Raw genomic sequence first — 24,616 nt, 5'->3', positions numbered from 1 at the left:
TATTCAAATCGAATAGTGGCGAAGTGGCTGAGAAATCTATTGTATTCAAATCTTACCGATTAGGATCTAGGGAATGTCTTTAAAATATTCAAAGAGGGTAGAGAACGTGTTGCCGACGAACCATGTCCAGGACGGCCATCAATACGTCTATAAAATAAAGGAATTGGTGATTGGGAATCGACGATTAACGATCAGGTCTTACTGACATTGGCAGGCCCAGTGAAAACTATTTTGAAAGATAATGTGGGCCTAAGAAAAGTGAGAGCACGATTGGTTCCAAAATCACAAAATCTTTTCGAAAAACAGCGTCGCATTAACGGGTAAAACAATGCTTTTCGACTGCCGGAATGTCATGAAAAGTGTTATTACTGACGATGAGTCTTAGATCTATGCTAACGAAGCGGAAACAGACGATCAATCGGCCGAATATCGTGGCAAAGGTGAGCCAAAACTTAGAAACCCACCTCAAAGCCGGTCAAAAATTAAGGTTACTTAAGTGTTAAGGTTTGCATGAGGCTTTTCGTAAAAAGCGACCGAATGTGTGGGCCGACAACTCCTTCTTAACCGACTCTGAAAGCATCACTTCGAGAGAAACTCCTTCAAAGTTAGAAAAATTCCTACAAATACGAGTATCTCGGAAACTCTTTCTCGGTTCGATATGGTTATGAGTAAGCAGAAAATCGTTTACTTGAAAAGTTGCTATTACCTATTAATGAACTTTATGTCTCAATTGACTTCTGTCGGAAAATTTTATTTTACTTGAGACTTCCGGGAGGTTTGACATAACAGGTGAGGTGGAAACATAATGGCACTTTCTCCTACATTGTGCAGCATTTGCGAGACTAAGGCTGAAACATCTCGGCAGTCATATCTTCGGCGAACGCGCTGACATAGCCTCAGTCGTTATAATAAATTCTAATAAGCGTTTTTGGCATCACAACGGAGCGGTGTTATAAGTTGTGCTAGTGAAATCCTCTTTTTTGATCGACCAGTAAACTTAACCTGATCTTAACACTGACAACAGCTGATTAATGCAAAATTTGGATCGTTAGATTTCATAGAATTTTTGAAGTGTGTTCGTTTCTCATATTAAAACAGAGCAATTCTAAAGAGGTATTAGATTCAGTAGCTTATAATAACCCAGCTATTATTAGACTGATGTTATAGTAGTAGAACTAAAGAAAGTTTAGCTGACAAATTTATAATAAATGTTTCTGTTGTGAAATGTTTTTTTTTTTGTATAGAAAAACCTTGCCATTTTTTATTGTTAATAATACTTCATGAGCTCTGTCACGTGGACAATAAATTTCTTAAAGTTCTCGGCACATTTTTTCAATTACCTGGACTAAAATAATCCAGTTTTTTTTATACATTTCGAAACCGGTCAGTCTTCGACTGGAAATCTTTGAAAGGAACTTTAAAAGAGAAAAACTAGAGAGTACAAGAAAATTGGAAGAGACTTTTGCGACACAAATTCTTTGGGATGAGAGCATTATAAATAACTTCTTTTCCAATAATAATATTATTAATAATAGTACATGTTGGTACAATAGTTTAGTATATCGGTCGGTTTGTAACTAAAAGCAGTGTCAACAACTTTAGATATCATTTAAGGTAAGGTAAACAAATTAAAAACTGGTTTTTGTGGCAGATTCTTGTTATGGGGTAATATAATCTTATCAAGAAAGCAAATGAAATGGAACTTTGGCCTTTCATTAGAATTGTATGAGAACCAAGTACAAGATAAGATCTAAGAACCCTAACGATGGCAATTAATATATATGTACATAAAATAGACATAAATGTATTTATGTATATATAGAGAATGAAAACAAAAGAATATAAATTAAATAAGAAGATACAAAAAATAAACATTATTGCAAGAAAACCACCACAAAAACAACATGATAATGTTTTCTTAAGCACGGTGACTTGCAAAATCACAAATTAGTGCAACGCTAGCGCATGGTAAAGCGAAAAAAAAATTAAGAAAAAAACGTTAACTTCGGTTGCACCGAAGCTATATACCCTTCACAAGTGCATTTTTTTTAGTAACTATGTGTTCAGTTTATGTGGAAGCTATCTGCTATAGTAATTCGTTCTGAACAATTTTTTTGGAGATTACATAGTTGCTTTAGAAAATAACCTGTGCCAACTTTTTTGAAAATATATTGTGAAATGTGAAAGTTTACCATACAAGAACTTGATTCCGATCATTCAGTTTGTATGACAGGCTATATGTTATAGTGGTCCGATATCGGCAGTTCCGACAAATGAGCAGCTGCTTGAAGAGAAAATGACGTTTGCAAAATTTCAAAACAATATCTTAAAAACTGAGGGACTAGTTCGTATATATACAGACACACAGCTCAACACACTGATCATTGATATAGTATATACTTTATAGGGTCTACGACCCTTCCTTATGGGTGTTACAAACTTCGTGACAAACTTAATATACCCTGTTCAGGGTATAAAAATAAACCTTGGCCCGCCGAATACAAAACAATATTTGTTTAACCATAATGCAGTGATAAGAAAGCTTTAAAGAAGAGCACAAGACATCACACTCTCATTTCACTCTTTCTCTTCATTTGAGCAAAGAGCAACAAATGATCGTGTTTTTATCGCCAGTGAGCGGTCTCCTCGAAAAGCTTCAACTAGTTTTGACTCAAAATTTATTTTTGCTTTAACTTGGCGGCTATTTTAACGCTGACCGCAGTTGTTGTGCGCGAATGCGCTGTGATGGTGGTAGAATCTTAGTAACAAGTATAAAATATAATATTTGCGATAAAAATATAGATTAATATATATAATATTAGAAATGCCGACAAGTAAGAGCCTCATACCAGCACGGGTTAATCCCGATTTGGCGAAGGAACGCAGGTCGCCCAGCTTCAGTGTTGAAGAATTCCAGCACTGGTGGTATGGTGGCGCAGATAAACTGAAAGATAAGCGGGAAATCGGTAAGTCAAAGTGAAAGCTGCGGGGTCAAAGGTGTAACAGGTGGTGGGTAGAGTGGTTGAAATGTAACAGCGGTCGCTTGAAAATTATCAATTAGAATAAGCGAAAACGTAATATGAGTGCATAACTAATAATTATTAAAATAAAATTAAATTAATTATTAATAACCATTGAAAATAAATACAACTTATTTCTTTTTTTATTAATTTGAACCATAAAAAAGTAGATTAATGTTTCGATATTCCGTTCTAAATGTTTTTTAATAAGCCGGCTTAAATTAATAATTGTATTTAACGCGTTTGTACATTGGCTCAGCTGATCATTACCATAAACAGGTGGCTTTTTTATAATTTCTAAATTACAAAGGTGAAAAATGATAAGCCATTTTTTTATTAATTTAATGTACCTTCATACTTTTGTACGTGGGTAACTCAGAAAGTTGCTGGCAAAAGATAATAGAAACTTAAATAAAACCAAAAAAATATTAATTTCGACTACACCGAAGTTCTAATACCCCACACAAATAACAAATAATTTGATTTTGATCGGCCAGTTTGTAAGATCATATCGTTAAATAAAAAATACTTACGCCTACGTTACGCACAATTATGGCAAATTCACTTATGCAATTATCTAATTATAGAAACCTACCTTTACAAGGATCTCAGAGATGGTCACCTACACGACTATCTCTCACATGAAGATGTCTACCACTTGGCTGTAAAGGATGTTACGGAGGCAGCTGTAAAGCTACGTAAGCTACAAGAAATACGCAATCCAGGGGGCAATGACATTTGGCCGTAAGCACTAGACAACCAGCCGTGCATCCAATATGACCATTATATTTAAATATTATTTATGCTTACAGCAAGCTACTCTATAGCTACGTCTCGTGGGCTATGATGCCCGCTAACAACCCCTTTGCGACGCATATAACCATGTTTGTTGATGTACTGTTCAATCAAGGAACGCCGGAGCAAATCGAAAAGTTCGCCAAGCCAGCCGCCAATTGTAATATAATCGGCACTTATGCACAAACCGAACTGGCGCATGGCACCAATGTGCGCGGCATTGAAACACGCGCCGATTATGATCGCAAAACCGATGAATTCGTCTTGAACACACCCAATTTGCAGGCCTACAAATGGTGGCCGGGAGGGCGTAAGTGCATGCAAATAACTCTATAGTAATTTTTTATAAAGTTGTTGAAATTGTATATTCCAGTGGGTCACACCGCTAACCATGCCATGGTGGTGGCACAACTCTACATCGATGGCGAACATCATGGCATACAAATGTTCATAGTGCAGCTGCGCGACTTGGAGACGCATATGCCGTTGCCGGGTGTGGATATTGGTGAGATTGGCAGGAAACTCGGCATGGCCGGCGTGAATCAAGGTTTTCTGGGCTTCAAGAACGTACGCATACCGCGTACAAATATGCTAATGCGTAATGCGAAAGTCTTGCCGGATGGCAGTTTCGTCGCTAGTCCTGTGTCCAGATTAAACTATATGACTATGGTGTATACACGCTGTTTAATCGTCGATATCTCCTCTACAGCCCTGTTGCTAGCGGCCACCATAGCAACCCGTTATTCGGCGGTGCGACGCCAAAGTCCGATTAATGCCAAGTAAGTGCATTTTTTAAATAGTTTTTAGAGACAGACCTCTCCTTAATAAATAGATATTTTGCAGTGAGCCAGAACCGCAAATCATCGATCATGTGACGCAGCAACAAAAACTCTTCTCAGAAATAGCAAACGGCATTGCTTATCGCCTTTGCGTACACTATATGTGGGAGATGTATGATCTGACACAAAAAGAAATAGCCAATGGCGATTATAAGCGTATGGCGGACATGCATATCATTTCGTGTGGTCTGAAAGTGCTCTCAAGTACCGATGGCTCTTTCGGTATTGAACGTCTACGTTTGGCTTGTGGTGGTCACGGCTATTTGACCTCGACAAATTTCAGTAATATATATGGCAATATTGTTGCTTCATACACTTATGAGGGCGAAAATACAGTGTTGTTGTTGCAAGTGGGTCGCTATTTAGTTAAGACCTGGTTACAGTTAACACAAGGCAAGCAAATGCCACCGTTGGCTGCCTATTTAGCGGAAATGTATGGCAAACGTGAAATGACACCATGGAATGACAGTTTAGAGTATATGGTTAAGTTGTTGCAGTTTACGGCGACCAAGTAAGTAATTCAACAAACAAAACATTAACTTCGGTTACACCTAGGCTTGAATACTCTTTACAATTAATAAAGTTTCAATACAAGAGCTGTATTTTTAGCGGTCGGTTGTCGCTTTGGTAGTCGGACCTAAAAATTTTGTCTAAGATTATAGCCTTGCCTTGGTCAATAATCTATCTGAAATTCCGTGAACATGTCTCGTCGTATAAAAACATTTTGCTTACAAAAACTTGATTTTTATCGTTCAGTTTGTACGACAGTGCAAATTTACTTCGTGGCAGACTTAATATACATACATATGTACATATCTTGTTCAGTTTATAAAAATCGTTATAAAAACAATATTTTTTTCCATTACAGTAAAACGCGTGTGGCTTTCGAGAATCTGACCAAACGTGTGGCTGAAGGTCAAACACAAGAGGAGGCAGCCAACAATACAGGCATTGAATTGACGCAGGCAGCCGAAGTAAGAAATCTTAATGCTTTTCGTTTTATAGTCGTGTATTTTTTTCAAACCTGCCAATTTTTCTTCAAAACAGCTTCATGCACGCCAATTCGTCGCTTCAGTGTTTTTAGATCAAATTACTGGCATAAAATCGGCAAACCGTTCAAAAGCGCTCAATTCCGTGTTAGAGAATATTTTGGAATTATATTTGGTGCAAACTGTGCAGCGTCACATGCACGATGTTCTCAGGGTAAATTGATTAGTATAAGGATTTTCAAATTTATACCAATTGCTTGTTTCTTTCACAGTTCACGGCAATCAGCGATGCCAATCTGCGATCGCTACAAAATCGTTTGGAATTATCTTTAAAGAAATTACGCCCAGATGCTGTCTGTATCTGTGATGGTTTCGATTTCCATGATCTTGTATTGAACTCAACTCTAGGTTGCTACGATGGTAATGTGTATGAGCGTTTGATGGAGGCGGCAAGGAAAAGTCCACTTAATCAAAAACCGGTGCCTGACTCCTTTGAGAAGATTTTGAAACCATTCCTGAAGTCAAACTTGTAATATTTTTTTTGTAATATTTGTAAATAATTGTATTTAGTCTGAACGAATTTTTTGTGTGATCTATGTAAATAATAAAATGGTGTACAGATTCTGGGTCAAACTTTCTAGTTAGGAAATACTTTTAGTTAACTAAACTTCGTAGCCCATCAGGGTACAAAAATAGATTTTCATAGAAGAGGTTCAGCAAATCTAACTCCTACAATTTTTATTACAATTTCTCGTTGTAACCAAAAATTTACCTTTCACACAGGAGCGCTTGAATCTACAATTAATGTTGTTGTTGCAGTTGTAGCCAGAATATAAAATTAATATTTGCAATTTCTTTATTTTTGTTTGAAGACTTGGTTGTGGTTTCATATAATTTAATAGTTCAATATCATACTTTAAAGCGCTGCCAAATAAACAGGAGAATTGCGAAATAATTAAAAATGCGGTTTTTATATTTATAACTTAATTATATTTACCATTATAAAAGACCAATGTAACTATTAGGGCACTCACAACTTGTCATAACGCATGGTAATATCATAAAATCATACTTTACAATTCTAAAATAATAATCCAATTAAATTAAGAAAGCTTCAAGCGGTCCATTTGAGGCAACGTGTATCCTGATGTGTGCCCAGACAACGAATGCAGCAGTAGTGTGTGCCACACGCAGTGCAAGTGTATTTGGAAAAATTACCGCAAACAGCACAAAACCGTCGTGGAGGCTTATTTGGTGCGGGTGCCAAAGCATTCAAATAGTTTGGTGCATCCGTAGAATTCTGCCTACATTCTTCAAGTAGCTGTGGAAAATTTTTACGATACTTCGCCCTATAGTATTCGGCACCTTTACGTTTGCTCTTCTTTTCTTTAGTGTTTTTGATACCATCTTGAAATTTCGGCAATTTCTTTGACATCACCAAATCTGCATGTGGATCTTCGTGAAAATTATCTTGTTCGAGCGCTTCAAGCGCCTTGCGTGCGCGCCGTTGTCGAGCAGCTTCATCAAGTACACGCTTCTTCTCCGCATCCTTTATACGATTGGACTCGCGTCCGGTCATGATTGTTGCTTTGTAAAGTAGATTGGTTTATAGTGAGACTTGTTTTTAATATTTAGAGTAAATTGTATGTGTAAATTTAAGGATCTTTTTCATGCAACGGAAAACTAATGCGGTCCATTAAATCATCCACACGTGCTTGCAACGTTTCCACTATATCGGTAGAAATGAACAGATGATTTTCATCCAAATCTTGAATGATGAATTTGCGTCCCAATGCGAGCGTTTCGTCCAGATGCAAAAGAAATTGTTTCATAGCCGGATCACATTCAACAAATACACCTTTCATAACATTCACCATTGCTACGAAATTATTAAAATGATTTTAGAACATTTGCTTAGCTTATTGTTTTTTGTATTTCACAGTAGAAGTTTTTGTTATTTACTTGCAGTTTCGCTTTATATTTGTGGAATTTCTCGAATGTTTACAATTGTCTGCAGAAAAAAATGGAAATTAGCGCAAATTACTTGCGTTCCACATGTAATCCACAACTGACAGTTGTCAGTAATTTTTGTGCTGCCAGCTCGTTGAAAAAAAAAATCGATTTATTTCATTTGTACCGAAATACGGAGCGAATGTTGTGGATTGGTTACCCCAAATGACATCCCTCTGTTAAATTCATGTAGTTATAAACAGATAATCTATGACGTAGGTGATCAGTCTGCGAGATATTCTTGATACACGTTCTCGACTATCGATTAAATTACTTGTTATTTACTTGAAAGCGCTACCAGAGGCTTCTGTTAAAGATTTTTTTTATTAGTGCCGAATTCATGAGTCTAACCGAGACTCCGGTGAACGTATGATCGTCTTTCCCATTCTTATAAATAGGGTTATGAATTGAATGGTATTTATGGGTTTTTTATTTTCACAATGTGTTGCAGTTCCGGTAGATGTGACATGCGAGTTATTAGTTTTTTTTCAATTTTGGGATAGGGCAGCGCCCTCCTGACGCCTCCTTTCAATATCTTTCACTATATCGTCTCTGCAAATGGAAAGACAGTTGACATGATTTATTTAAGAGTTTTGTTTAGCGGCTGTTATTTTTAGAAATCTTATGAACATCATATCATGGTATATCTGGAGCCATTACAGCTTATGGAAATGCTTAAAAAAAGAAAAGTATCCAGTGTTTAAATTGCCGATATAAGTCCATGGATGGAAGCTTGAAAGGTTAGTAGCTTTGATGAAAGTTTTTCTGTCTGATTAAGTCGGTCATTCCACCACCCTATGTTATAGGTTATGTTACAGGTTAGTTTATGTTAGTTATTCGAAATCCTCTTCGAAACTTTGCCAAGAAGGCTTATGCTTATTAATAAGCAGTTACATCAGGTCCTGGTGCAGACTTTGTAAGCTCTAAAAACTGGTGAAAGGACTTAACTGCTTCGAGAGAAGATATCCTCTCCATACTAGGAACATCAAGCTTTTGAGAGATATTTTGTTCTTTAGCCGCCAAATATAAGAGTGTTTGAAAATGGAATGATAAGGTTAGTATAGGCTTATCAGTTACGTATAGACTAGTTTTGGTCCTTAGCAATACCAAATGGAATTCCGCCACGAAGTACAAGAGGAGTAGTTATCTTTCAGAATGTCAGCGCTTGGAGCGAATTTTAACAGTTTCTGTGGTTTTACTAACACTAGCTCTCCCTGTGTCCTAAAGTAAGGGGTCCCCAAATGTTTGAAGCGTTGCTTTGCCAACGCTGGACAAGAGATGTTCCATTGTTTTTCTGGTATCTTGCTCTTGATATTTCCTGCAGTCATCTCGAACTCTTAGCTTATTCTGCAGGCCTACAGTGCTTATTCGAGTTATGGTCGTATAGTATTTTCTTTCGAGTGCCATGAGAAATTTCGCGTATTTCGGATCTTCCTCTATATCATACGAATGTCGTTGAAGGTTTGTACACCGTTAGATCATGCCATTGCGTTTTGACCTTCCTTACCGTTGTCTTGTCCAGTTCATCGTATAGACAATGCATGGGTTTACCAACGTCGGTCACGTTTCTGAATGACAGTCGTACGGCACACTTGGCCATCTCATCACTGATCTATCTCATTGCCCTCGACTGCTTTACAACTGGCATCCAGTAGAACTGCAGTCGCTTGAAATCAATAATTTTCTAATACAAGTATAATATATATAACACATATGCATAAATGTATAAAATAAAAAGTTTAGGAGACAAGCCACAACGCTTTGCTCTCAATTCAGCCTCTTCGCAGTACGCTCGTAAAGCTCCAAAAATACCTAAGAGCATTTTAAGTATCTCCAAATATCGACACAAAATACAAAAGTACACACATATATTCCTGGCTTTGAGCAACATCAGCCACAATAAACGATCTCAACACGGCCAGCTACCGCCAGTCGAACGCTGTTATCCGTAGTAGATTGTTGGAGCTCGATCGCGGCGTGTTTAGTACTTTCTGCGTGTGTTTTGTTTGTGATCATTTTAATAAAAGATTCGAAGTTTTGTTGTTGTTTCAAAAAAAGTAGTGCAGCAAAATTTGTTAACAAAATGACTATACCAAAAACTGTTAATCCCGATTTGGCGAATGAACGCAAGAAGGCCACTTTCGATGTGGAGGAGTTCACCGCTTTTATTCATGACGGTGAAAGCTTCTTGCAATTGAAAAGATTAGCTGGTGAGTTGCTAGAAAAGCAAAATAGCGAGTTCAATGTGCTCTTAATACTATACTAAGCATTAGATAAATATATACAAGTACATACATACATATACACAAATATGTATAGAGATGCACTTAGTCTAGTATTTGTTGATACTGTCCGTTGCACACAAGCTTGGCTTACAATGCAAATCTTGTCATTGTTTTGGTTTGTTTCTCCTCTGCTAAGTGAAGCTCTAATTATTGCAATCATCTCAAAGTTGTTCGAGATTCTACAATATTTTTTTGAAGTATTGTCAATGGTACGTAAATTATACTTGACAAGGTTCTATAAAAGTGATAACTGGGTCAAATACTACTTACGGGGTGTTATAGTACATAATAATCAGTGGTTAATTAGGGAATAGATATAGTATGTACAACTTTTTTTTATACAATAATTGACTTACTTCCGTAATAAGTTCGCAAACGTATTCATGGACTTTGGTTACATTATTTATTTATGCCAGTACTTAGTTAATTGCGAACGGTATTTAATTTAATACATCCCTGCATATAATACAAAGGCTTGAATTTGTTTTTTCGACTTGGGCTTACATTTTACAATTGGGTAACAGTTCCCTGTTGAATAATGACGATTTCTTAAATATGTACCTGGACCCAATTTTCTTTTCATGAATGACGGTATGTTTTTGTTTGAGAAAGTAACCAATAGATTTGTATATAATTAATCAATAGATTTATTGAAAGAACACTTCGGTGAGCAGATAATTTCACGTTTTTAGCCGGTCGATTGGCCATCAAGATCGTGTAATATCACCACATACATATTTTTCCTTGGGGATATAATAAGTAAAGTCAGAAGTGTATGCGGACAATTCCGCTGGCATTCGGGCCTTGGAGACACGCTACCAGTCGAAATGCTCGAACTAGTCGTCGAAATTTGGACTCGACGTATGGACTATCTGACATGTAGCCGTGGACAACATTTGAAAGAGATAATCTTCAAAAAAAAAAAAAAAATGCCATAGAATGTTCTATCGAATGATAATAAACATTCTCCTTAAATTTAAAATTTCTGTGTTTTTTCTTAAAAAAGTAGGAAATCTCGAAATGGATCACCCTTCCGATGCCTTCGATCAAATTTGACCCGGATAGGCCCATTTATAAACTGCGCGCGTAAACCGAATTTATAACTAATTTATGTTTGGACGCGGACAATTTTTTTTTATATTCATGCAAAGTTTATCAAGCACATTAACGTGAAAAATCAATGCATTTTCGGCCCAGAAAGCCAGTTTTTTAAGTCGTATCGCTTCATGTAGACATTCCGTTTGAAAAACGAAATGCATCACTTTGATTATTGGTCAACTTCGAGGTGGTTTTTACAAATTTAACTCATTTTTGGGCTCCAGTTGCTAGATTGTTAGACCGCTGGGATGTCTTATTCATAGATCCACGCTTCGTCACTAATAATAAACAATAACCAAAATGCATTGAGTCGTTCTATAAGAGATGTAGAGATCCTCTGCTATCTTTCCGATGCCCACAGAATGGATCCTATTCATAGATCCACGTTTCGTCATCTGTAATAATGTGTTTGATGAAATTGGAACTCTTAACTGCTTTGTCAAGCATCTCTTTTCTGACTTCTACTCGACATCGTTTTTGCAAAAGATTCAGAACTTTAGGTATGAATCTAGCTTCGACACGCTTCACACCTAAAACAATAACCAAAATGTGTTAAATCGTTCTATAAGAGATATTGAGATCCTCTGCTATCGCTCTGATGTCAATAGAATGAATTTTAAGCACTGTTGCTTTAACTTTTTTCGATGTAACCGCCTTTAAGAGAGATGGATGGACAACTCGCATGAGGCATGGTTTCGATGACTTTACGGCCTTCACTGAATGCTTGGTGACAATAAAAGACTAGTGTTTGTGATAAAGTAGATTCTACTTCCAAACACCTCAGCAACATTTTCATCGCTTCTGTAGTCGTGATGCCATTGGGAGCAAAAATTTTTCAAGCTAACTCGTTGTCAAATCTTTTTCCATAGTAAATAACGCCAGAAAAAATTATGGCGTCGAAAACAAGTAACTAATTAACACACGCTAAGTGACATATGAAGAAAATATTGTACTAAACTAGGAACAAATTCTATATTGCTTCGGTTTAAATGGATCAGTTCCGCATCAAATTTTATAACATGGTATATACTCGTACGTTGCCTGGCATTCTAACTGATTTTTGTTTTAAGACAAAACTCAACTTTATTTTAGCCTTCAAAGCCAAATATGACACATAATCTACCCCAGCTTTAGCTTGTTTAGATCAATATCTCCTTCGTGATCTCTATCCGACGATTTTTCTGCAAACAACGCGAATCTTTTCGTGTTATGGAACTTGTTTTATAAACCAACATATAATAAGTCGACCCGCAGAAAACACGTAGCGGTAATTTAATTTTTTTACAGCTGCCATGATGATCTACTTTGCTTTCTCGTTGCTAAACGTCATTAGAGAGATACATATAAGTATGAGAGAAGTTCTTTACGTGCTCATAACTCTCACGAATACTAACTGCCGTTTAAAGTTTTAACTGTTAAGTGCTCTAAGTTTCTTATAGTTGGGCTTGACTCTGTGCATAGTTAAGTGAATTTAGAAAAACAACCAAGTCAACGAGCGCTTTGTAATCACGGATTCATTACTGAAAATGTAATCACATTTCTGTGTTCGTTTCTTTCTTGTTTACATACAACTCTGCACTCTGCGCTTAGGATTATGATACATTTAAAAAAATAAGTAATTAGTAACTGCTTTAGCAATAATGAACTTTGAGACTTTACATTTACGTATAAAGTTTTTATAGCGCTGACTTTGTAACTGATCTCGTGCTATAAAAATAATTAATTTTTAAAAAGTGAAGTTGCTTACTTCTGTAAATAAAATTATGAATGTTGTTAATTTTTGGTAGTTAGGTCAAATTGATATCTTATACAGGGTTTTCCAAGAGAAGTTATATGATTTCTTTTCACTAGTTAAGGAAATTCAAATGTTTCTTTATTGACTGGGAAGTACAATCGATACAATATAACCTTGTTCAATTGGTATCCTTGACTTCTTTTGCAGGAACGAATTCGATGAACTCAATTTTCGAGTAATTTTTACATAAAATTTAGTCATATGTCATGAATAGAGCGTTCAATATTGACTTCTAAAGCTTGAAGAGAAAACCAGACTTACTGCTAAAGTCCAATGACTTCACATAACTCCACAAAAAGTAGTCTAATGGTGTTAAATCACAACTGCTTTGTTGCCATTCAATGTCACAATTTCTTGATACAGAGAATCCTTATGTTTTATGTGAGTACCTACTGTCGACAGCATACCTCACGGTGCTTTCTATTGCTAGAAGCACGTAGATCAATACAATGCGTTGATCAGCGCCCCAAGACATAAACGAATTTCTTGATATAACCGAATCTTCAAACTTTTCACACAATAATTCGCTTATAGCAGGACTGTGTGCTATGTAGTCTCAAGTTGTTGGAACCAGATGTCGTCAAGATCAACTTCTTCCAAATGTGGCCATACAAAGTTGGTTATCTTCGATCTATTCAGCGGATCATTAACAGCTGTGTCACCAGCTTAATTTCCAAAGAAGTTCAGAACGATGATTTCACCAGACCAAAAACCACACCAAACTGTCAATTTAGATGAATGTAATGGTTGTGCATGAATAATATATGGATTTTCTTCGCACCAGCATCGACGGTTTTGTTTATTTACCGCACCACTGAAATGAAAGTGAGCTTCATCGGAGGAGATGATTTTCTTAAAAAATCGTTATCATTTTCAAGTTGTTCCAAGGCAAAATTTCATGTCACTTAGGGTGGTCCAATGGTTCCAGTTCTTGAGTGAGAATAATTTTATACGGATGCAAACAGAAACATTCTCCCAAGATTCCACAGTTTGTGGTTTGAGACATTCCCTATTCATAAAAACGTCTTGGAATCGACAAATTGAGGTCCTTAGCAACACTTGGCTCAAAAGGCACTCAGAAATCACATCATGTCATATTCGAAAACCCGGTAGTCAAAGATGAGAAGAGAGAAAGAGTTTGCGTTACATAAAAAAAGTGTATTTGGGAGTAATAGTGTATATGTCAACTTCTGTTTTACGTATGAGGCTACCATTACAAAAATGTATATGCGTTTACACCTGGATTTTTGCGTTTTCATGGTTAAGCAATTGAACTCTTAATCTTTACTCAAAAAGTTCTAGATACGAGGTAAATATTTACATACATGTGAATGCCACGCGTAAATATCCATATCTATGTATGTACATATGTACATACACGGTTTGACAAAAGTCAACAACTCAAACTTCAATTAACTAAACAAAAAAAATAAAATAAATTAATTAAGAAATACTTTCGAGCCTACGCTACAAAAAAGTACCTACGTAAGTATATAAAAAAAACGCTAGTCATGCAATTTAGTGGCTTTGTGCCGTTTATTCCGAATTTAAATGAGGCTTGGCGTTTGTTTTGATGATTCGCTTTCTTATTCCACATTTTTGCTAGCATTAAATTGTTTCATTAATTCTATTACAACTTGTTGTTCTAAAAATACTACTGTGTAAGGCTGAAGAAATTAATAGTGCCTCACACCATGGTAAAAAAGGGAAACTGTCAACGTGACCTTGATTTTAGACTGACCTTGCCGTGAGTTTTGCGGTCTTGCTCACCCTTTTGTACGATATTTGCTTGATTGGTTGTTGGTTGCAGGATCGTATGCGTCAAAACAAGTCTCGTCTCTAGTAACAATGCATTTTAAATGCTGCTGATAATCAGACAGCAAGTTCTTACCATATAGCGGGAGAGAAAGATAGAGTAAGAGAAACTCTTGCTGTTAAATGATGTTAAAACAAAATTGCATTTATCAAATTGTAATCATTTGTATCTCGAAAAATTTGAATTGCAGTCATGGAAAAGAACTAATAGCTCCGAAGATCTCTTCTAAACCAATCGAAATATGGTTATAGATATTATCAACTCTGCCAAATCTTCTTCTTTATTGGCGTAGACACCGCTTACGAGGTTATAGTCGAATAAAAACTCTCATCCGAGGTTGTTTTGATCTTTTCATTGGGTGTGTTTTTTTACGTGGCGGGTCTCAAACTCAGCGTACAACCCTGGGAAGGATGACTCTCCTACTCACTTCAGCTCGCCTCCAAAGGGATGATTTTTGACTACCCAGTGGATACTTGGTCTAAGATCGGTCGTGAGCTGCTTGGGCCTTAGGAAAAAGAATCGCTTCTGGCCACTTCGAAGTGAATGGTGTTTAGAGAGCTTTGCACACTTGCGTGAAGTTCTACACATGGCTCTATCTTCTGCCAAATCAACTAGACGAAAGCTTTCTTATGACGGAATGATCTTTGGAGGTATCGAATAAGTTAGGAATATGCACCCAATAATCCAAAGAGTAATTTTCGGACATTAAAAATATACGTTAAGTCGAATTTAGGTTCATTAGTTTAGTCAAACACATTATGAATCTGGGGGAGGAATTGTTCCTATTTAGATTATTCTTTGAATTCTATGATTTAGGTTGAGTCCCTTAGTGAACGAGCCCAAAGTAAGCCAACTATATATGGTGTCATAACTTCTAGTATCAAATAATAATTTCCACCTAGAAACCTCATTTCAGCAATGCAATCTAGAAGAGATTATTATTTTCGGCTCCATGTGAGTAAAGACTTCGTAAAACTTGTAAATTTCTCCGAAACTATATAGAACCTGGTGACTAATTGAAATGAAAACCCGATTTTTAAGTTCAATTCGTGCCGAGGTTTCGGCGAACTCGTTGAATAGAAAGACAAAGTAATAATTTTTATTTTATTAAACTTTTATTTCTTTGCAGAAGAGGAACTATTTTCTGACTTACCCGATCCTGTCGAATTGGATTATCTATCATACGAAGATTACTACAATCGTACAGTTGAGCAATGCGTAAACGCAATTACTAAAGTAAGAGCTATGCAAGAGCGCGTGAATCCCGGCGGCTTAGAAGTTTATCAGTAAGTAGAAATATCGACCTAAGTTAAGTACCCGAAACACTAACGAAAACTCTACGAAAAGAGCCTTACGAATATATGTAATTTTGTATATCTCAATATACTTCAAAAGCACTCTCATGACTGGACCAATGGGTACGACTCTGATGCCCGGCGGCACGCCGATGGGTGTGCACTTTCTAATGTTCACACGTGCGCTTAAAAATCAAGGTACACCCGAGCAGTATGAGAAATTCGGACGTCGAGCAGACAACTGCGAGATTTTGGGTACTTACGTACAAACGGAGCTTGGTCACGGCACCTATTTGCGGGGATTGGAAACGCGCGCCGATTACGATCGCCAAACCGATGAATTTGTGCTGAACACACCAAAGCTGACTTCGTACAAATGGTGGCCCGGTGGTTGTGAGTATTAAACAGCCTTCTCTCAAGTCCAAGCATACTTACCGCCAACTTGCCATTATACCAGTGGGTAACACCGTCAACCATTGCATTGTGGTGGCACAGCTCTACATCGATGACGAACCAATGGGTTTGCAGTTATTTTTCTTGCAGGTGCGCGATGAGCAAACACACAAGGCACTGCCGGGCATTGATATCGGCGATATTGGCAAAAAGATCGGTTTGCAGGCCGTGAATAACGGCTATTTGGGTTTGACCAACGTGCGCATACCGCGCACAAATATGTTGATGAAGAATGCCAAAGTCCTGCCGGATGGCACTTTTGTTAAGTCTCCAGTCTCGCAGTTGGCCTACTTTCCCATGGTCTTTGTACGTTGTATGATTGTGTTGGTCAACAGCGGTTTTCATGCAATGGCGGCGACCATAGCGACACGCTACTCGGCTGTGCGCCGTCAGAGTCCCATTAAACCGGAGTAAGTGGCTGTAGCTGCCATACAACTTTAACATTACTAAACCTTAAACTCTTTACTTGAAGTGAACCGGAACCGCAAGTGCTGGATCACGTAACGCAACAGATGAAAATTGTGCCGGAGATTGTTACAGCCATTGCGTATCGTTTGGCCGGTGTCAAGCTCAATAAAATGTATGAAGAAACCGCTTCGGCTGTCGGTCTCAGTGATTACTCGCGCCTACCGGAGCTACATGCCTTGGCCTGCACCTTGAAAGCGTCTTGCACGTACGATTCAACGTTTGGCATTGAACGCTTGCGGCTCGCCTGCGGCGGCCATGGTTACTTGGCCTCGGCCAATTTTGGAAACATCTTCACTTGGGCCACAGCGGCTTGCACCTATGAGGGTGAGAATTCGGTGTTGTATCTACAAGTGGGTAAGATTTTGTTGAAAACCTGGGGCGATATGTTGAGCGGGAAGCCGCTCATGCCTACCATGGCTTATTTGGGTGTGTGCGCCAGTTGGCATGAGTTTCCGGAATGGACCGGCGATTGGCAATGCTTGGTGCAGGCTCTGCAGTATGCGGCTACGAAGTAAGCTTATTATTATATTTTCTTTAGTTGCTATATCTCCAATGTTATGTTGTTATCTTAGCAAGACACTAATCGCTAGTAAAAGTTACACCAGACGTTTGGAGAGTGGCTTGTCGCCACCGGATGCGTTCAACGTGACTGGCATAGAGTTGACTCAAGCGGCTGAGGTAGGTGAAAATTGGCTTAAGACGGACTAAATCACTTTAAATTCGATTATTTGCTATTTCATGCTTGTGACTTCATTTAGTTTATGTGATCGGACTTCAAATAATCTGTAATTTTTAATATAATTTAAATAATTTGATCATAAATGATTTTATAATAGAAATTTTAACTTCATTTCATTTTTTGTATTTTTTATAACACTTATTATAATTTTTTTAAATTTTACTACATATTTTTAGATCACATCATTTGATCACATCACATAATCATATCACAAGATCACATCTCATGACATCAAACCATAAGACATCACGTCCCCTTTTTTACATAATATTTATTTTTTTAACTAAATTTATTTAATTTTAATTCACATCAAATCATTTCCTCAATCGCATAACATCTTCCTCATGATCCTACATCATGTGACATTACATCACATCTTTTATTTTTAATATCATAATGCAATTTACATTTCTAAATACTATTTTAATGCAATCAACCACCCGTGCTTTTCATCACATCACCTGACATCATCTGACATCACATCATAACTTATAACGGGTGATTTTTTTGAGGTTAGGATTTTCATGCATTAGTATTTGACAGATCACGTGGGATTTCAGACATGGTGTCAAAGAGAAAGATGCTCAGTATGCTTTGACATTTCATCATGAATAGACTTACTAACGAGCAACGCTTGCAAATCATTGAATTTTATTACCAAAATCAGTGTTCGGTTCGAAATGTGTTTCGCGCGCGTGTTTTGTTCAGCGATGAGGCTCATTTCTGGTTGAATGGCTACGTAAATAAGCAAAATTGCCGCATTTGGGGTGAAGAGCAACCAGAAGCCGTTCAAGAACTGCCCATGCATCCCGAAAAATGCACTGTTTGGTGTGGTTTGTACGCTGGTGGAATCATTGGACCGTATTTTTTCAAAGATGCTGTTGGACGCAACGTTACGGTGAATGGCGATCGCTATCGTTCGATGCTAACAAACTTTTTGTTGCCAAAAATGGAAGAACTGAACTTGGTTGACATGTGGTTTCAACAAGATGGCGCTACATGCCACACAGCTCGCGATTCTATGGCCATTTTGAGGGAAAACTTCGGACAACAATTCATCTCAAGAAATGGACCCGTAAGTTGGCCACCAAGATCATGCGATTTAACGCCTTTAGACTATTTTTTGTGGGGCTACGTCAAGTCTAAAGTCTACAGAAATAAGCCAGCAACTATTCCAGCTTTGGAAGACAACATTTCCGAAGAAATTCGGGCTATTCCGGCCGAAATGCTCGAAAAAGTTGCCCAAAATTGGACTTTCCGAATGGACCACCTAAGACGCAGCCGCGGTCAACATTTAAATGAAATTATCTTCAAAAAGTAAATGTCATGAACCAATCTAACGTTTCAAATAAAGAACCGATGAGATTTTGCAAATTTTATGCGTTTTTTTTTTTAAAAAAGTTATCAAGCTCTTAAAAAATCATAACTTATATTTGCTAATTACATACTTTTTACTACATTTTTCCAGCTTCATGGGCGCGCCTTCGTGGCCAACAATTTCTTTGAAGAAGTTACCCAAAACCGTGAAAACCGTTCCGCATCACTGAATAATTTGTTGGAGCAGCTGCTCGAACTGTATCTGGTGCATACGGTTCAACGGCATATGGCTGACATATTGCGGGTTATTATTGTAAACTCTGATTCTCAAATTTTTTCTTACTTCTTGTTTAATATTTACAGTTTATTCATTTGACAGACGAACATTTGACCTCGCTGCAGGATCGCCTCGAAACAGTGCTCGCTGAGCTGCGCCCGAATCTCGTTGCCATTTGTGATGGTTTCGATTTTCATGATAAAGTTTTGAGTTCCGTTTTAGGTTGCTATGATGGCAACGTCTACGAACGTATCTTCGAGGCTGCTAAGAAGAGCCCACTAAACCAGAGAGACGTGCCGGCGTCATTTGCGCAACATCTGAAGCCATTCATGAGATCGAGTTTATAAAAAAAGTGGAACTTCAAACAGGGGAAGGGAATGAGTTCAGCTGGTGTGTGGGTGGATGTGGGTGTTATTTGGTGTGGCGATTTAATTATTTAATTGTACAATTTTGTTATTAAATATCTAAGAAAAAAATAAAAAAATAAGGAAATAAAGTTCTGTATTACTATTTAGAAAATGTTAATTTAGCAAAGACACACACCTTGTGTGAGGACGTAGTATTTTTGAGAATTGGGCGGGTCTGTGTTGAACTTTCACTTCACTTTTGGTTGAACCTTTAGCTTAAGGGGTTACATATGGTTGGAAGGACGAAAAAAGAGAATTTTCCAGAATGTTTTCTTAGGTTTTTTTACATGTTTCTTTTATTTTTCAACTTTATTAGGTTAAGCTTATAAAATCTAGTAAACTAAAAATTTCTGCCGTATATAATATTGATAACTTCTTAATTTATTCATAGGGTATGTTTGGAATCACAAAAAAATTCTTCCTTAAAAAATGTTTTATCTGCCGTTTTAAATTTCAAGATTTAGTACTGGCAATATGACCGAAACTCTATCCAGATAACATTGGAGAACCCACAAAGATTAATGGAAGCGACTAAAACAAATGTCTAATGGAGTAATCGAATTTAGATCTATAATTTCTCTTAGTCATTTTTGACATATCATATCACGTGAACCTTTCGAGGGATATTCAGATACTTAATGGGAATCTAGAGTTCCCATGACAACGTTCAGTGTGTTTAATGTGGGTATCTGCGGATCAAATAAATGCGTTGATCAGCACCCTGTACATGCTAGGTATTTTCAGTACCAATAGACAGTGTGGAATGGGCACACTAACCACCTTGGTACAGTTCGAAACTCATCTAAAACCTCTGCCGTACTTTGGTCGATTTCAAACCAACATTCAACTCACAAATTGTCGGTTCCTCCCGCTTTCGGATTTTAATGACAATCACCACGATACTCCCGAGCGAACTCCAAGAGCTCCTGCTTCCCGTGGCTCCAGAATTAAGTCTGCGGTCGGACTTCGTTTCCGAAACCTCTAGATACGCACATTACACACACACAGCATTCACATAAGCAGGTAACCCTAATTCCCAATTAAACGCCTGCGGCGCCCAAACAATCCGTCCGCAAACGACCTTAAATGTTCGGCATTCCGACTAGTGGAGATCACATCGTTAACATCGCTCATCAGTCCAGTTAATACTCGTACCACCCAGATCACTAATGTCCGTGTACATCGGGCATTCTGCAATTACATGAAGATAGTCCTCGATCAGCGTCCCACAAAAACTCCCAGACCTATCGAGTAGGGACCTCTGATGCAAAAATGCATTGTGAGGCCCATACACCGTAAGCAGAAAGCCCAGACATAATCTGAAGTCTAAGTTACCCTAAACAAGCCGGATTATTGTCCCAACAGTCTTGCCACCTACATTTGACCCTATCATATAGAAGCCTTCTGCACAATAGAACTCCCACCCTCTCCTCACCTTCATCGAAATTCTAGGCATTTCGCAATGACACAGTCCCTTCTTAATCGGAATACAGCAGTACGCGGTATGAATCAGATCAAGAGAGGGCTGTATATAACAAAACCTGCATAGCACCCGTTGAGACAACGCGACATACAGGCAAATAGACAAGTATCTTACAAAGCTGTATGGAGGAGACTGTCGTAGCTGCTTCCTACCCACAGCGGATCTATAAGTAGCACAGTCCATAAACAAGCCACGATATTGCGAACAGCCCATCGTCCAAAACTCCAATGACTGACTCTGCCTACCGGTGACAATCTGCCCTTAAGCAGTATTGTTGCAGTTTTTTTCTTTCGATATGTCCAATCCACTGCTAAACCTCAAGTAAGTTCCCCGGACAAATTGGTAGGTAACAGGAACAAATTCGAATTTTATCCGGTTAACGCAGACGCGTTTTCCAATTTTCTTCAGGAATATTTTCTGTCGCTACAACATAGTATAACTCATAATATACACTCTTTCTCTCTCATCGCTAGCTCTTTCTCCTCCTTTCCCTATAAGCCATTGTTAAATAAGAACACCTTGCGTTTTTTGTTACAGTTTTTCCATTTTATTAATGAAATTATTCTTCTTTACGCCTTTACTGTTTTCACGTTTATCATAATCTTTGTTGTTGTTTTTGTTATTATTATAATTCTTATTACTTTTATTGTTATACTTAATTTGTTGCAAATGAAAAACCAATTTCTCTCAGTACATTTAGCATTACAAACTATGAAACTAGAAAACGCTTAAAAGTGAAAAGCAAAAAGAAACATTTTTGTGTGTACCCATAGTTCAATGTATGTATAAACATATGTATGTATGTATGTATATTTTGAGAAGAAAATTAAATTGATAATTCATTTATTAATATTAAACTAAAAAATCATAAATTGGAAAGACAAATTTGTAAAGAAAATTGTAAATTAGTTGCTAGTTATACATATACATATATAAAGTTTTACATATATATACATATATATGCTTTTATATATATATATATTGTTACGATTTCGTAAGTAAATATGTTTCACAATTTAATAATATTTAATTTTTCTTGTTGTAAGAAGAAGAGCAGCTTGTAGATTTTTTCCATCTCGTGTGTGTGTGTGTGTGTGTGTGTGGTAAAAGAAAATTCTTATCTTTGCGCGACTGATTTTCGTTACACAATTTACAATGTACATCATTATGTATATATTTCGCTATGTATGTATGTATGTAATTATACAAGCATTTCGTATGAATTATGTAATTATAAGTATGCGTGTGTGTGTATGTGTATAAACATATGCAAATTGCGGTTGTTATGCGTTCGAAGAGGACACTTTTCTAACTGTTTACATTTAATTATTATTTTTTGCTTCTTTTACAGTTATGTTTTTATGCTTTATTTTTTTTTTGCCTACATAATATTTTTTTTTTTTAATTTTTTTGCTACTAATTATATGTATATATGTATATAATTTTTATATTAATCTTCACGCTAGCGACTAAACACAAAATATTTATGCATAATTCACGATTTTTTTTACAGTGTATGCAGTTGTAAAGTGAAGATGTTAGGCTGAGTGGCGTGTTTGTTGTTGTTGTTGCTATTGTTTTTCGAGCTCGCAGTTGAGTAGCTTGTTTGCTATGGCATAAAGCTGGTTTTGGCTAATAATTTTTCAATTTAATGATTTTAAATTATTTTAATTCAGCAAAATTAATTTTTTCAGTGTAAAAAAGTTTTTCTTTTTTGTTTGAAAAACTTAAATGTTGCTTTTAACTTTATTTAATGTTAGCTTTTTGTTGTTTTATAGAAATTATTGCTTAATTTAAATATGTATGTATGTTTGTTTGTAAAATGTCAAACTGGCGTACCGATATGTATGTATTTAAGTATGTTGTTCTCAATATTGCAATTTAAATATAAACACTTTCGTAGGATTTCCGCACGCTCCGTTGCGTAATTGATTGATTTCGCTGGTTTTCAAATGCAGTTTCTTTGCGAACTATGTTCTTCGGCATTTTTAGACGCACGAAAGCTTACGAAGTCAGCGGCAGTAGTTTACAGTTATTAGTTTTTTTTTTAATTTTCCGCGTGTCAAATTTTCATTAGTTTTGTTTTTGTTAACTGCTTTGAAGCATTGTGATTGCGTTTTTATATTTTATTTCGAGTTAAGCAATTAGAAGAGACACTTAACGGTTTAATAATTATAGGCTTTTGTAAGAAAAATATGTTGATTCGTTTGCTAGTTAAATTAAAAGAACTAGATGCAAAAACATGTATATGTGTGGTAGTGTGGGTATTGCAAAGTAAAGGCAACTATGTTGATTGAAAAAAATAATGGGAGAATATATTTAATTTTTTTTTAGTTAAATGAAAAATTAACAAAAAAATATTTTTGGTTTTTTTTAGCGAAAAAAAAATTAAAAAATAAATTTTGAAAATTTGTAATAAAAAAATTGTTTAGAATAAGTATAAAAAGTGACAATAAAAAATAGTTAAAAAAAAAAAACAATTTTCAAAAATATACTAAAATTTTGAAAAAATAAGAAATGACGTTTTTTGAAATATTGAAAAACTTTGGAAAAATAAGAAATGACGTTTTTGAAATATTGAAAAAATTAGAAATGACGTTTTTGACATATTGACAGTTTTGAAAATATAAAAAAATGACGTTTTTGAAATATTGAGAAATTTTGAAAAAATAGGAAATGGCGTTTTAGAAATATTGAAAAATAAGAAATGACATTTTTGAAATATTAAGAATTTTGAAAAAATGAGACATAACGTTTTTGAGGTATCGAAAATTTTGAAAAAATAATAAAAAATTACGTATTTGAAATACTGAAAATTTTTCAAAAAATAAGAAATGACTTTTTTGAAATACTGAAAATTTTTTAAAAATCTATCAAAAAAATTTTTTTAAACAAGAAAATTTAGTCCAACAACAGTTCAAAATAAATGTTTCAAATGCAAAAAAATAACAACAAACAAATTAAAATCAATATTTAAAAGGTTTGATATGGAAAATTGCATTTTTGGAACACATTACTGAACTTTTTTTGATGAAAACTAGTCTATATACTTCGAGCAAGAGAAAAACCTTCTTATGCAATTCTACTTTTTGGGGAAAATTAAAACTTACTTAAATATTTTTTTCAAAAAAACTAATAAAAATTTTACAGAGAAAAAATATTTTTGTGTAATTCTTTTTGTCGAGGAGAATTGTATACAATTTTTATTTAAATGTAGTTTGCATATTTAAATAATTATTTTTAAGAAAATCTGACTATATGGGAAAATAAATCCGCATAATGTTTGGAAAATTTTTATTTTTGTTTTCAAAATAAAAAAAATCAACTTAATTATAAATTAATTTATTATTAATTAGCACTAATTACTTTAATTAAATATACTTTTCTGAAACAACTGTAGTTTTTAATTAATATATATTTTTAATAATTATAGTTAAATGCATGTAGGTACTTGAAAAAAATAAAAAAAATAAGTAGAAGGCATAGAAATTCTATAAATGGGCACTTGAATTAACTGTTATAAATCGAAG

At 35.9% G+C, this 24,616-nt stretch overlaps 4 protein-coding genes across 4 annotated transcripts in view; 2 read left to right on the top strand and 2 right to left on the bottom strand.

The window, feature by feature from the left end:
• LOC115065704 (zinc finger HIT domain-containing protein 1) overlaps nucleotides 1-7,222 on the bottom strand; it is a 73,255-nt gene extending 66,033 nt beyond the window's left edge. Inside the window, exons 1-2 of the mRNA XM_049453950.1 lie at nucleotides 6,641-7,222; nucleotides 6,416-6,567 (exon numbers count right to left, since the gene is read on the bottom strand). Of these exons, the coding sequence (XP_049309907.1) occupies nucleotides 6,758-7,222 (465 nt within the window). The 3' untranslated portion in view covers nucleotides 6,416-6,567; nucleotides 6,641-6,757. The remainder of the gene's footprint in view (nucleotides 1-6,415; nucleotides 6,568-6,640) is intronic.
• Nucleotides 2,710-6,292, top strand: LOC105229168 (probable peroxisomal acyl-coenzyme A oxidase 1). The gene is made up of 8 exons (XM_011209276.4): nucleotides 2,710-2,966; nucleotides 3,608-3,764; nucleotides 3,833-4,125; nucleotides 4,189-4,594; nucleotides 4,659-5,165; nucleotides 5,523-5,628; nucleotides 5,702-5,857; nucleotides 5,916-6,292. The coding sequence occupies exons 1-8, from the start codon at nucleotides 2,825-2,827 to the stop codon at nucleotides 6,174-6,176; spliced, it is 2,028 nt and encodes a 675-aa protein (XP_011207578.2). The 5' UTR covers nucleotides 2,710-2,824; the 3' UTR covers nucleotides 6,177-6,292.
• Nucleotides 7,223-7,298: 76 nt separating the features above from the next.
• On the bottom strand, nucleotides 7,299-7,664 carry LOC105229165 (general transcription factor IIH subunit 5). The gene has a single exon (XM_049453951.1). The coding sequence runs from the start codon at nucleotides 7,518-7,520 to the stop codon at nucleotides 7,299-7,301; it is 222 nt and encodes a 73-aa protein (XP_049309908.1). The 5' UTR covers nucleotides 7,521-7,664.
• Nucleotides 7,665-9,577: 1,913 nt separating this feature from the next.
• Nucleotides 9,578-19,688, top strand: LOC105229192 (probable peroxisomal acyl-coenzyme A oxidase 1). Its single transcript, XM_049452070.1, has 8 exons — nucleotides 9,578-9,863; nucleotides 15,777-15,933; nucleotides 16,043-16,335; nucleotides 16,400-16,805; nucleotides 16,868-17,374; nucleotides 17,436-17,541; nucleotides 19,071-19,223; nucleotides 19,283-19,688. Exons 1-8 carry the CDS (start codon nucleotides 9,737-9,739, stop codon nucleotides 19,541-19,543), a joined length of 2,010 nt encoding a protein of 669 aa, XP_049308027.1. The 5' UTR covers nucleotides 9,578-9,736; the 3' UTR covers nucleotides 19,544-19,688.
• Nucleotides 19,689-24,616: the final 4,928 nt, after the last annotated feature.

Source organism: Bactrocera dorsalis, chromosome 3, assembly GCF_023373825.1.
Source record: "Bactrocera dorsalis isolate Fly_Bdor chromosome 3, ASM2337382v1, whole genome shotgun sequence".
NCBI classification, from domain to species: domain Eukaryota; kingdom Metazoa; phylum Arthropoda; class Insecta; order Diptera; family Tephritidae; genus Bactrocera; species Bactrocera dorsalis.
The sequence above is the reverse complement of the archived record's forward strand: the minus strand, read 5'-3'. Positions and strand labels throughout refer to the sequence as shown.

Coding starts and splice junctions, on each gene's coding strand:
- LOC105229168 (XM_011209276.4), top strand. CDS start 2,825: ATGCCGACAAGTAAGAGCCTCATACCAGCACGGGTTAATCCCGATTTG. Junction 3,765..3,832: donor GGGGGCAATGACATTTGGCC/GTAAGCACTAGA, acceptor TTATGCTTACAG/CAAGCTACTCTATAGCTACG. Junction 4,126..4,188: donor CAAATGGTGGCCGGGAGGGC/GTAAGTGCATGC, acceptor TGTATATTCCAG/TGGGTCACACCGCTAACCAT.
- LOC105229165 (XM_049453951.1), bottom strand. CDS start 7,520: ATGGTGAATGTTATGAAAGGTGTATTTGTTGAATGTGATCCGGCTATG.
- LOC105229192 (XM_049452070.1), top strand. CDS start 9,737: ATGACTATACCAAAAACTGTTAATCCCGATTTGGCGAATGAACGCAAG. Junction 9,864..15,776: donor GCAATTGAAAAGATTAGCTG/GTGAGTTGCTAG, acceptor ATTTCTTTGCAG/AAGAGGAACTATTTTCTGAC. Junction 15,934..16,042: donor GGCGGCTTAGAAGTTTATCA/GTAAGTAGAAAT, acceptor ATACTTCAAAAG/CACTCTCATGACTGGACCAA.